We start from the raw sequence: 14,141 nt of genomic DNA, 5'->3' as shown, positions 1-14,141 counted from the left end.
CTAAAAGATGAAAAAAATATAAAATAAACCAAAGTCTCTGTAGCTCTACTGGTTTGTTCTCAAGTTACATGTAAAAAAGAGAGAAGCAGCATCTGGACTTGAAACTAAGCAGCAATGGTAACACCAGTGAATAAATGTGACATCTTACATGTATATTCCTTGTGTTGATAATTATAACAAGTACTAATTAATTTGAACTGAGTTAAAACATATCTCTTGTTCTGGTTCATCAAGAAGAAAAAAAAAGCCACTTAACTCTAATTTTTTTTACCAAATGTAAAAATTACCTTTGTGTAAATGCATGGTCTATTATACACAAAATATGCATGTATTCTATATAAATTTTTCAAAAAATTTTATAGAAAGTGTTGAATTTGAATCTCCCCTTTGATTAGGCAGGTAAGGTGATAGTTCCAAGTATATCACTGTAATCTCCACCAGCTGTTATGGCACGAACAATCATGTAGACCTTGAGTCGTGAAGTACCAGTCACCGATTCTGGTAGTCCAAATGTTATACTAGTGGCACGGGTCTCTTGCCATTGGATGATGTTACCCCCACCCAATGCAGTTCCAGCTGATACTTCAAACCTCAGTGGATGACTGGAGGTAAAAATTCCATCCCATGATACAACAAATTCTTTGTTTCCATCATGCCACGTTAAAGAGAGTTGTTTAGAAGCTACAAAGAAAGGGGATATTTTTAAAATAATTCTACTAGTTGCAAACATTTAATTTTTTTCTTCAAGGTACACACATTCATATAAAGAGAAAAAAAGAAATGTCTGCATGTAAATCAGGTAAATAAATACCAGTATTTAACATTTTGTCCCTGAGGCCATGATTTAAAAAAATTTTGTCTGCTGTACGCCATCCCCCATTTTTCAAGGTGCATTGGTAGGTAGTTTTTTTAAAGTACCTACAACAACGCTAATTGTCATTATAACCACATACTTGGAAAAAATTATTGATGTTTTCATAAAATATAAAATGTAAGTAAAAGGACAGCTTTTATTGCAATAAAAGCCTTAACATTAAAAAGAATCTTTGAAAAATGATAAAACTTATTTAAAAAATATACAATCTGCATTTCCCTGTAAACAAAACAAAAAATTAAATTATATGTCTGAAAAAAAGAGGATCAAGTTGGGATGATTTTGATGGGTCAGAGGGAGTACATCAAACAAATCAATTTTTATTGTTGGCCTGAATAGATGGATTTGTGAAAACAACATCTGTCTTTCAACAACCTGAAGCATACTTTTATCTCAGATTCTAGAGAAAAATCAAGATGTTGTCTTTAATAAAATGCTAAAATGGAGGACTACTGATGCATGTGAGTACTCTCCCTCAATCTATGCTGCCTTATTATTCTCTTCTGTGAACTTGTGTAAACATACATGTATGTATTCTTGAGCTCATTATTGTAGAAAAAAAAAATCGTGTTATAATGCGAAACTTTCGTGAATAAAAAGGAACTTTCACATTATAAAGCAAACATATGTATGTTCTCATCCACACTCAAGATGGAGGGAACATTAAAATAAATCACAGTAAGAATTAGACTTTTTTTTTTAGGGGGTAATGGATGGTGAGGGTTGTAAAGCCAAAATATATACTGTTACAGGAGATACTGTTTTTCATTTTTAAACTTGCACTCACCATCTTTCATGGGCTTGTCTGTAACCACAGTCAGATTATAATGAAGAGGGATGCTGCGCTCCAGAAGTTTATTTATAGCCTGTAGCGTAACATTTGTTTGTCCTTGACCAAGGTCAACATTTCTTACACTGGCAAAGAGCACGTCTTGAGCATCAGAAAACGAAAGTCCCTCACCATCCAAATTATACTTGTTGCTATTCACGGATATCTACAAAGAAAAATTTAAAACATTTTAGTCAGTTTTAGCTACTATATACCCTAACATAAACCATCACATTCCCCCTTCCTTAAAGGTCTTTGCTTTTTGGTGATAACATTTTGGGTCAGCAAAAGTAACCAGAGGAGTATCATCAGAAATCCACAGTTGCTTAAGCTTCATTCCTCTCCTTATCAACCATGGGTTCATGCATACCACTTTGCTTGTTCTCACGAATGTTTGAATTTACTGTCCAATCAAATTAATCAAAGAGGGAAAGGGCCACCTATTCTTTAACATTAACTAGCTATCAACAAGATGTGTTTGTGAAACACTGATGCCCCCGTATGGCAGCTTATGGCAAAGGTTAAAGTTTCTCAAATGCAAGTCAAAATCCAGGTCAAAAGATAAAAAAGTTGGTACCCAAAGAAAAGTCTTGTCTCGAGGAATATACCTGTGAAATTTGAAAGCCCTAGCTGCAACTGTTCAAAAGTTATGTCCAAGGTTAAAGTTTTTTAAAAGTAAGTAAAAAGTCAAGGTCAAGGTCAAAGTGGTTGGTATCCAAAGGAAGGTCTTGTCACAAGGATTACATATGTGAAGTATGAAAGCCCTAGCACCAACCATTCAAAAGTTATGGCCAAGGTTAAAGTTTTTCAAAAGTAGGTCAAACTCCTATGTCAAGGTCAAAGGGTCAAAGTGGTTGGTATCCAAAGGAAGGTGATGTCACCAGGATTACATACAGTGGCTGCAATGTTGTTGTTGACAACTTACACGAACGATCACGTTACATGAACGATTCCGCACGATTAATGCATGATAAAATCTGTTACACGAAAGATCCTTCACGCACAAGATTCTACATGTTACATGATCTTACACGATAGCTAACACAAAAACAATTCTTCACGCAAAATAGTTCAAATTCTTTAGGAATGGATATTTTCAAAATAAAATAAGGCTTAATACTTATTTTAAATTTCAAATAGTTATTGAATGATATTATTTCATCGACTTTGAAAAATGAAAAAAAATAAAAAATAGAAATGGATATTTCTGGAACTAAATACATGTAAGACTTATTTTAGATTACAAATAATTATTCACGTAATAAAACTGATTTTTTCCCCCCTTCTATCAGAAGATGTACATGTAGGTGGACTGTGAATTTTGATTGAATTGGATTTCAAAATATGCAGAAAGGGATAAGTTTGAAAAAAAAATGGCATGAAAATGAATTAAATTATAAGTTATATCCATGTTTCCATCTGTGAATCTCTAAAATCAAAATTATTTTACAAATCATTTTTTTGTAGAAATTATAAAATAAAAATAAATAAAAGTAAGCTCCAGAGAGAAACACTGATAAACGAAACCCCAACAATCATGTCATGTACATGTACATTCACTGACTAAATATTTATGTAAGCATTTAGAATTGTTTATTTATTGTAAAAATATCTATTTTTGATCTATTGATTTTAAAAATATCATAACCATAATTTGCAGTAAACATAATTAATATCAGAGAAAAAATCCTTAAACATCTAAGTACGGTTTATCACAAAAAAATCACGCTATTTGATGAGAACACAATATTGTTCGACTTACTACATTGCTTATTTCCAAGCGATAATTAGTTCATTCTGCTTTCAATTATGTAAATAGCGCTTCATTTATTTTATTTGGATTAAAAAAAAGACAAGCGAAATGCTTCTATAACAAATAACATTTCGATAAAAACTTACAAAACGAAATTTACATGTTTCTTAATGCAGGATCACGCACGATTAAAAACGCAAACGATTGAGTCTAATACATGCACAATCTCGCATCTTACACGAATGATCATGCACGTTACACAAACGATTCTACACGACTGGTTTGTCAACAATAATGTTGCAGCCACTGTATATGAAGTATGAAAGCCCTAGCATCAACCATTCAAAAGTTATGGCCAAGGTTAAAGTTTTTCAAAAGTAGGTCAAACTCCTAGGTCAAGGTCAAAGGGTCAAAGAGGTTGATATCCAGAGGAAGGTCTTGTCACAAGGAATACACTAGTGAAGTTTGAAACCCCAAGCACCAACTGTTCAAAAGTTATGGCCAAGGTTCAAGTTTTTTCAAAAGTAGGTCAAACTCAAAGGTCAAGGTCAAAATGTCAAAGTTGTTGGTATTCAAAGGAAGGCCTTGTCACAAAGAATACACATGTGAAGTTTGAAACCCCAAACACCAACTGTTCAGAAGTTATGGCCAAGGTTAAAGTCTCATAAAATTTTGCAAAAGAGGGTCGAACTCCAAGGTCAAAAGGTCAAATATGATGGTACCCAAAGAAAGGTCTTGTCACAAGGAATACACATGTGAAATATGAAAGTCATAGCTCCAACCAATCAAAAGTTATGGGCAAGGTTAAAGTTGACAACAAACAGACACACAAAGACAAACAGACAGACAGGACAAAAACAATATACCCCCGGGATCTTTCGATCCCGGGGCATAAAAAACAATATGGCTGTGCCCAATGAAATTACATTTTCTATGCAAAAAATACATGACTGACCATAAAATAGATCCCTGTCCTCAAACACAAGTCTGGAATATTACAGGGATGTGTTTTAATTATGTGCATTCCAAACTTCAAAGAATTTGCCTGAAACATGTGTGCCAAAAAGCTCAACCCTGTTCAAATATGAAAGAAAAAGCTTTGAAAGGAACTTACTGATTTCACAAATATTTTTTGGTTTTCCCAGTCTTTCCAGTGCAACCAATCAAACTGTCTCATTAACTATTCATGAGAACAAGTGAACAGGTGTGAATGGACCCACAAGTGATGATGGAGAAAGGAACAAAGCGTAATCAACCTGGTTTTTCAGAGGATGCCATTGGAAAAAAAATGCAGAAACTAGAAATGGATTACAACTCTGGACCCTCCTTTGGCCTGTAGGGGAGCTGAGCACCCTCCCCCAATAGTTTTGCCAGTATATACTTTACTATAGAAAACAAGGGTAATTTACAGTTGTGCCCCCTCAATAGTTTTGCAAGTAAAATACAATGCATTAGAAAATTGCCCTTGTGCCCCCTCAAAAATGACTGATGACCTTTTCTTTCTTTTTCTTTTTTGCTTGTCAAGAATTTCTGTTGGGTTGTGCCTCCCAAACTTAAATTTCATGCTTCGTACAGTCCTGCTCCTTTTACTGTAATAAACTATTTTATACAAGAGTCCTAAGTGATCAAAATGGTCAGACTTATTGTTCAGTTAGTTCTGAACTCTTACAAACCTTGTACTGCTGTACTCCAATCTTGTCTACCACTCCACTCCATACAATTCTCAGACTGTTGTCTATGCTCTGATAATAATCCATAGCTGGGTACTCTGTCACTGACAATGGTCGTGTCTGTATTACAGCGGAAGCCATTGATGGTGGCTGGTCAAATATGGTCACTCCGTTTGATGATAAACTGAACAGTAAGCCTGCTTTGTTCTGGCACTGTATTGTAGAGTATACAGTCTTCCCCTGAAGTAGGCTTGGATCAAAATCTTTGTAAGCTTTTCTGTCATCAATCTTGATTTTCTCAAAACTTTGTACTTCAATGCCTTTTGGTTGATAACCTATGAGAGAAACAACAAGCAGTATTTTAAATTAAACTCTTTTCATGTTCAAAATCTTTTGCTTATTTCTGTTTCAGATCTGCTTTTGTTTATCTGAACATTTCAATAACTAAAATATCTATATCCAAACCTACATAATCTCAATATACATGTATAACTCCTTTCTTAGTGAAAATTGTTGCCCACATTTGGGTTTCCTTTCTTTCCTTTCCCTGTAACTAATCATTACCTATAGCCCATTCACAGTATTCCAGACCAGATTCATCATCTGTCACTTTCCAGTTGACATACACAGTGTTCTCCTTCCAAGCATCAAGATCTTCTCCTGCAACATAGGGAATCAAGACTAGTGTAAACTTCTCTAATCATTCTAATAATGCCAATTGCTTGGGTAACAGGACATCCTTGCACAAAAAAAAACTGCAAAACTAAAATCTATTCAGCTTAACAACCATGGTTATGTATAACAAAGAAACAATACAGTTCATTATTATTTTTGGCATGTTCAGGTAAATGTACAGCTTAATACCACTTTTATATCTCACTCAAAATACAAAATGTTCCATAATTTGAAAAGATAACTGCTTTTCATCAGTGTTAAAACTATATACCTAACAAATCACCATCTAGGACTTCTTCTATTCTGGGAGGGGTAAGGTCTACCAGAATTTTATCTGAATAAGAAACATCCTGTAAACCAGCTGAATTCTGGGCTATGGCAGTGATGTAAATATAGGAATCATGAGTCAGAGTCACTTGGGAGTTAAAAGCAAAGTTAGACAGTCCCACACTCTGGAAGTTCTGTAACTGTGTCCCTCCTCTTGTGTAGCCTAGAATATAAAATTTAAATCTTAAAAGGAATTCAAAAACAGAACTTCCTTGCACTTTTGGAGTATGTGAAAATTTTTATAAAAATACAACTTGTCATGAACAAAAAAGGTATTAAATTGTAAATGGACATTAAAACACAACAATAGGCCCAGGGGCCACATCGCTCACCTGAGCGCTCTGGCTAGGAAATGGCTTATGAATTGATATGACAAATATGCCCCTGTATTCTCCTGGGAGTCTTATTTTGAACAAATTTGAATCTACATCACCTAAGGATGCTTCCCTATAAATATGACCAATCATGGCTTTGCTGTTCTTGAGAAGAATATTTTTAAAGATTTTTCCTATGTATTCCTATGTAAAACCTTGATCGCCCATTGTGGCCCCACCCTACCCCTGGGGGTCATGATTTGAACAAAGTTGAATCTACACTTCCTCAGGATGCTTCCATATAAATATGATCTATCATGGCTTTGCTATTCTTGAGAAGATTTTTAAAGATTTTCCCAATATACTCCTATGTAAAACTTTGACTGCCCATTGTGGCTGCACCCTACCCCTGGGGGTCATGATTTGAACAAACTTGAATCTACACTACCTGAGGATGCTTCCATATAAGTTTCATGTTTTCAAGCACAGTGGTTCTTGAGAAGAAGATTTTTAAATGATGCCATTAATTTTTCACGAATTCATAATTATCTCCCCTTGGAAATGGGAGTGGCCCTTCATTTGAACAAACTTGAATCCCCTTTACCCAAGGATACTTTGTGACAAGTTTGGTTGAAATTGGCCCACTGTTTCTTGAGAAGAAGATGAAAATGTGAAAAGTTTATGACGACAACGATGCCAACGCCAACAACGATGACAGACAATGGACAAATTTCGATCAGAAAAGCTCACTTGAGCCTTCAGCTCAGGTGAGCTAACAAAAACTATTTACCTATAGCCCACTGATATTCTGTTATGGAGCTGACATCCTCCACAAAACTCCAGGATCCATGGACAGAGCCCCACTCATGTAGATAAACTACATGGGCCTGTACATGTAAGCCACTTGTTCCGTTCTTTGAGTCCCTTTCCACATGCTCTACTGTCATGTGATCCACAAAAATTCCAGTCTTCTCATCCACGCTGCCCACTTGAAGATCAGCAGATTTTCCCATTGCTATAAAATAAAAGGTGTGCTTGTGCCAGGAAACTTCCTCCCTAGCTGAGAGTTTCTCATTGCCATCTCCTCTGTAGGGCTTGGTGTAGATGAGGAATACATGTCTCTTGTCTCCCATTTGTATATATCCCTCTTTGTTTGACTGGGTAGAGCTGCTAATAGACAGATGACTGGAGTAAAAATTTACCCTATATAGTCCACCTACGACCAACTCATTTAGTCTTTGGGTCACACTCCCTCTGACAAAGAGAAAAGATCTGCCATCTCTGGCCAGATTCTTGTTGGAGGACACCACTGCTGCACATCCTGGGGATGACAAATTCCAGCTGCTGGGCTGGTAGTCCACAGTGACATTGCAAATGTCAGTTGTATTAACGTCCTCTGACTGTAACACATTAGGTGACATTTCAAAGGATGGATTAGTTAGAATGTTGCTGCCAGTGTGGAAGAGATACTGAGGCTCTGGAGGGGTGAGATCTATAGTGACACCATCAGAGACCACCACAGAAGATTTATATCCCACATTATCTACTGCGTATACTTTATTGTAGTAAGTCTTGCCTGAAATGAAAGACATTTTCAGTGAACAAGAGGTCCATATGCCTGAAAAGTTACCTAAGTCACAATCTCAATCTCTCTATTAGAAATATAGTTCGTATACATCTGTTTTTTCCAGTAGACTTTATAATACACATGTATCTGAAGAAGATTTGAATCTATCTATTACATCAGAATACTTATATAAGAATCTATCTACTTGTCAAAAAGTAATACATTTTTTCTGATTTAATTTAGTTTCTTGTAGCCCCCAAACACCTACATAATCCATTTGTGGTATATTTCTTGTCCTATATTTAGACTAATTTTGATCTACACTTTATGAGAATGCTTACATTCTTACTTAAGTATTCTTTCTGGCAAGTGTGATTGAAATTGGCCAAGGAGTTCTACAGCAGAACTTGATTTTCAGAAGTTTGGAAGCATAATAAAAACAAACCATGCACACAAGTGCAGAGGAAATCAATGGCAATCAATCATATGAATTTGATAATCAAATAGAATTAATCATGACAATTTCCAAATCATAAACTGCTTCAAATTAAAAAGAAATAAACCAAAGGTGAATTCATTCATCCATATCAATTATGAAGCAGAAGTTTAAGGCATTCTAAATGCAGTAGTTTAACAATCTACATGTGATACAAAGACTTGAATATTAACTATTAATTTATCCATACACTATAGTTAAGTAAGCCAGTCTCGCTAAAACAAAACATGTCAGACACTGCTTCAATAATCTTTACTCCATAATATGATTAGTATTGATCATTTCCTTTCATGATCCTTACTTACTGTGATTGAGTGGTATTCCTAAAGTCCTAGACACAGAGGTATGTAATCCTACAGCCTCCCAGCTTTGGTATCCACACTCCACATCTTTATGTTTATTGACAACATCAGGGGTGGAACCAACACACCAGTAATAAAGCTGTACACCTGACCCAATGTCTGAGAATCCATGCCAGTGAGCTGCTACTAAATCTGACTTATTCTGGAACTCCAGGTCATGTAAACCTAAAATCAAATTATTTTACACTTTAAAAAAAAATCTTAAATGTGAGCTTCATCCCTTGGAACAACATAAATTATATGTGAACAAGATTTGTTCAAGGTGAAAGAAAAAAAAAGTTAATTCAATCATCCTTGGATGATGAGCAAAACAGGGACTCAGGGACAGTCTCAAAAATCAAGGCTTTAGTCTTTTACAATCATACACACTGCTCTGCTTTATTCTGAAATCATTAAATCTATCCTAAATACACTGGAATCCATTCAAAGGATGTCTGTTTGAGTAACAGATATGCTGCAGATAATTAAAATTATATATGATCTTGTACAAGAATTTGTTACCTATTCCATCAAACACAATCCCTGTGATAGGTTTTGTCTTGTCTGGTTTGAATCCATCAGAAGACTCTGTGTGATGGATGTCCGAGTATCCGTACGCCTGGACATTACTGTAATAGGTAATTCCTGGCAGGAGAACAGATGACCTCATCACATTATACGATGTTTGTGTACCTTGTAAATCCTCACTGGTATCCAAAATGTCATGTCCTGATAAAAACAATACCAAAACATGCTGTGTAACTAGCATATAGACAAGTAAATAAACTTTGATATCTCGACATTGGCAGGACTACTGTCATACCACTACATGTATGTCAAGATATCCTAAGTGTCAATTCATCAGAGTTAATTCGATTTCAAAACAATATTAGATTATTGAGTGGATGAATTCAGTAATCATGTACATTTTTTTAAACTACAAAGTCCAGCATGTATTTCTAGCAAGGGTTCTTGTTGTTAAATACAAATTGTACAACGAGAATAAAAAGAAAATGTTAAATTGTTTACATAATTATTGAGTTGAATGATGTGCAGTAAAACTTGCAGGTTGAAAGGTTTTAATTTCTGACAATAATGATGTACATAATGTCATCTTTGTGTGTATTAAGTGACAAATCTTAAGAAGAGCAGAGAATTAACCTTATGTAGACAAATATGGTATAAATATGTATATAATGCTCTTGGGACTGTGATTATACATCAAGATGGGGCAGGGAAGGGAGGTGGGGATTGAGATTACCAAGTTTTACATTTCTAACATCTTGTAAATCATTAATATAGTAAATATTGTGGGGACCAAAGGAAGGACATCAACATATCAGGGGTTTGAAGTCACCTGCAAGCAAGGTGAATGGACGTGTTTACAACTTGCTCCGTTCTTCTGACAATATTATAGTGGATTATATCTATCTACTGTAATTTGGATTTGGTGTTTTTGAACCTTTTTAATCACACCTTATCTACGTATGTATATATGAGACTTGCGGTGTGTTTGAAATACTCTTTGTGTTTATTTTTGGATATTCGTCGGATTACGCCTATCGGTGAGTAGTACTCTGTAGCTATATTTACACTATGAGTGAACAGGAAAAACCAATGTTTAAACCTCTTTATATTAAGAACAAGGAACTACAATCAGAACAGAGTGAAAGGATTATAGATTATGAACTGTATGAAGCTATTCGTGAAAAAATTGGGGACAAGATATATTGCATTCAATTGGAAAGAGAGTTTATCTCAAGTGTATGGAGAGCCGTTCGAAACTTCTAGTTGAGGGGTTTGAGGTTAGAAACATTTCCGTTCAAGTTTATGACTCTAACCCATATTCAACAGGCGCAAAAAATCCCAAAGACCAAGTACTCAAGGTCACTATCAATGGTCTACCCCTACCTGTAGACGACAGTGCGGTTTTTGAGATGCTGAATAACTTTGACGTTACTATCAAAAGCGATCTCAAATACGAGAACATCAGAAATCCTGTTACCCATCGAATGACCAGTGTACTCAACGGCAATAGATTTCTATACATCGCACCACTGATTAACAAATCTCTCCCGAGGAACGTTACATGTGCTGGTCTAAAATGCCGTCTCTTCCATTATGGTCAAGTTACCAACTCCCCAAAGCTTCAGTGCTATAATTGTTAGGAATTTGGGCACAGAGCTCAGCAATGCAACAGTGAAAAGGCCTGCAGAGTATGTCGCGAACCTGGTCATGAACCAGGATCTCCGGACTGCCAACATTACAAAGAGACTGAAAATGTTGTTGCATTCCAAGGAAAAGAAAATCCCATTTCAAACTTTTTCCCTTGCGACATTAAAGTCTTTGGCGAGCACCACCAGTCAGCTGAGCATGCTTATCAGTTGATGAAAGCGCTACGTGCAGGTAATTTAGTTGCAGCTGAGAAGGTAAGAAACGCTCCCACAGCACTCGATGCTAAAAAGATAGGAAATTCCATAAAGGACCCGGAGGGTTGGAGCGAGCAAAAACTGGAAATAATGGAAGAAATCGTGTCTGCAAAAGCTGAACAAGTAACTTTAATGCGAGAAAAACTTGAAGCCTCTAATGCTAATACGATTTTTGCCGAGTCCACTGTTGACGTGTACTGGGGTACAGGCTTGGATACCATCGGCACAACTCAAACAGAACCATCAAAATGGCCAGGTGAAAACAAACTTGGAGTCATCGTCCAAAAAATTGCTGCCAAATATACTAGAAAACTCAGGAGCGCCTCCGTGCCTAGGAAAGGCTCTCAAACCGAGGACAGTCAAAAGAAACTTGATACATTTATCCGAGATATGAAAAAAAATAAAAAGAAAAATGAAAAAGAATCTGCTACAAAATGATGTGAGTTAACAATCTCCCCGACCAAATGAATAAAAACTCTTTATCATTCCTCTCCTTAAATGTGAGAGGCCTAAATACTTATAAAAAGAGAGTAATGCTTTTTGAGTGGTTGAAAGATTCCAATTTTGATATAGTCCTTTTACAAGAAACACATTTTGTTAAAGAACATGAATTTATATACAATTCCCGATGGTTTGGAACAAACTTCATTGCTTTTCTGACTCCGTATATAGTAGGGGCGTTTCACTATTTTTCAAGCAAAACCTTTCCGTTGAAATATTAAATTATCATCAGTCTCTTGATGGAAGAAGATTATTGGTTAACTTGAAATATAATGAAAAAATTACTACAATTGTGAATGTTTATGCACCTAACGCTGAACACTCTAGAATTGCATTTTTTAAAAGATTATTATCTTGGGTAAGTCAATATGCTATGAATATAGAAGGGCTCGTTGTTTGTGGTGACTTTAATTGTCAATTAGACTGTAAAAATGATAAAAGTGTTAAGAATTTAAGAAAATTTTTGAAATATTTTGATCTAAATGACTGCTGGATTTCCAGCAGAAAAACAAGTATAAATGGTTTAACGTGGTGTGATGGAGAGGACATTCCCAAAAGCAGAATAGATTATGTTTTTATTAATGATAATATGTTTTTCCCGCTTTGTAATATTACTGTGCGTAGAGCACCTAGTGTTGAAGGGATACGTATGAGCGATCATTTGGGCTTAGGTTTTGATCTCAGTACTTCTGAAAATTTACGAGGTAGTGGTTACTGGAAGTTAAATAACTCATTATTAACTGAAGAAAAATTTTGTGAAAAATTAAGAAAACATATAAGTGACGAAAAAGAAGAATTAAAACAGTTAAATGATCCAAAAGTAAGATGGGAACGAATGAAAATATCCATTAAAGACTTCAGTATGTCTTTTTCAAAAAATAAAGCTAATAATCAAAAAAAGCATATCAAATTTATAGAAACTCAATTAAAACTACTAGATTTAAAACATTATACTGAAATAAATATGAGGTACAAATGACAACTTGAAGAAGAAAGAGATAATTATTATGCTCAGAAGTGTAATGGAGCTTATGTACGATCTAGAGCTTTGTGGATAGAAAAGGGTGAGAAAAGTAACTCTTATTTTTTAGGTCTTGAAGAAAAGCAGCAAATAAATAATGCAATAACCAAAATCAAGGATGATAATGAGTCTGTTATCAGTGACAATGATAATATTATGAAATGTTTGTTTACTTTTTATAGTTCATTATATACTACATTGTAGTAAGAAGATTTCTGATAATGAAATAGAAAACTATTTAAAAAATGTTAACTGCGAAAAGGTTACAAAGGCCGAGAAAGAGTTATGTGACATGTTGCCTACAAAATTAGAATGTGAAGAAGCTGTTCTTAAAATGAAAAATAACAAATCCCCTGGTCAAGATGGCTTAACAGCAGAATTCTATAAGGTTTTTTGGCATGATATAAAGAAAACATTCTTTTCCTCTTTACTTAAAAGTATTGATGATGGTATTTTGCCTTTTTCGCAAAGAAATGCTGTGATATCCCTGATATATAAAAAAGGAGAGAAAGAAAATCTTAAGAACTTATAGACCAATTAGTCTTACAAACGTTGATTACAAAATTTTTGCTCATGTTCTAGCTAATCGTTTGCAAAAAGTTGCTAGTAGAATAATTAGTAGTGAACAAAGTGCTTATATCAAAGGTAGATACATTGGGGAGAACGCGAGAATAATATTAGACATATTTGAATATTGTAACAATAATGATATTGATGGTATTTTGCTCTTTCTCGATTTTGAAAAAGCTTTCGATTCTTTTGAATATAACTTCATGTACAAAACTCTAGAAAAATTTAATTTTGGTGAAAATTTTATCAAAATGATAAAAACATTATATTCTAAACCAACTTTTAAAGTTAAAAATAATGGCTGGATGTCAAAATCATGTGAAATGCAAAGAGGGATTAGACAAGGCTGTCCTGTGTCAGCACTTTTATTTATTTTCGTGCTAGAAATACTAGCAGTTCAGCTTAAAAATAATGAAGAAATCATCGGTTTATTGCCAGGTGATAATGGAAATTTAAAAATCGTACAGCATGCCGATGATTGCACTAATTTATTGAAAGACACTTATTCATTGAAAAAAGCTTTAGAAACAATACGTGAATTTAGCAAAGTCGCAGGCACGAAATTGAATATGGACAAAACAGAATGTTTATTGACAGGAAAATTTATTGAAATGTATTTAAATGAAAAATATATTTGTGGTGTTAGAATTGCTAAAAGTCATGTAAAATCATTAGGTGTATATCTCGGTCATGATAAGGATATCTGTTATGATATGAATTGGACAAATAAATTAGAGAAACTTGAAAGAATACTGAGTGTTTGGAGAAGGTGAA

General features: G+C 34.7%; 2 protein-coding genes across 2 annotated transcripts in view; one reads left to right on the top strand and one right to left on the bottom strand.

Moving 5' to 3' along the window:
• Window positions 1-271: 271 nt before the first annotated feature.
• LOC133189645 (uncharacterized) overlaps window positions 272-14,141 on the bottom strand; it is a 62,186-nt gene continuing 48,316 nt past the window's right edge. The window contains exons 45-52 of the mRNA XM_061325047.1: window positions 9,369-9,575; window positions 8,811-9,032; window positions 7,233-8,018; window positions 6,073-6,291; window positions 5,691-5,786; window positions 5,130-5,461; window positions 1,662-1,869; window positions 272-681 (exon numbers count right to left, since the gene is read on the bottom strand). Of these exons, the coding sequence (XP_061181031.1) occupies window positions 392-681; window positions 1,662-1,869; window positions 5,130-5,461; window positions 5,691-5,786; window positions 6,073-6,291; window positions 7,233-8,018; window positions 8,811-9,032; window positions 9,369-9,575 (2,360 nt within the window). The 3' untranslated portion in view covers window positions 272-391. The remainder of the gene's footprint in view (window positions 682-1,661; window positions 1,870-5,129; window positions 5,462-5,690; window positions 5,787-6,072; window positions 6,292-7,232; window positions 8,019-8,810; window positions 9,033-9,368; window positions 9,576-14,141) is intronic.
• On the top strand, window positions 10,443-11,713 carry LOC133189796 (uncharacterized). Its single transcript, XM_061325195.1, has 2 exons — window positions 10,443-10,610; window positions 11,015-11,713. Exons 1-2 carry the CDS (start codon window positions 10,443-10,445, stop codon window positions 11,711-11,713), a joined length of 867 nt encoding a protein of 288 aa, XP_061181179.1.

The sequence above is a fragment of the Saccostrea echinata genome, unplaced genomic scaffold (genome assembly GCF_033153115.1).
Source record: "Saccostrea echinata isolate AGI-Se365-2 ecotype Australia unplaced genomic scaffold, CSIRO_AGI_Sech_v1 ptg000019l, whole genome shotgun sequence".
Taxonomy (NCBI): domain Eukaryota; kingdom Metazoa; phylum Mollusca; class Bivalvia; order Ostreida; family Ostreidae; genus Saccostrea; species Saccostrea echinata.
Note: the sequence above shows the minus strand (reverse complement) of the source record. Positions and strands in the feature narration are given on the sequence as shown.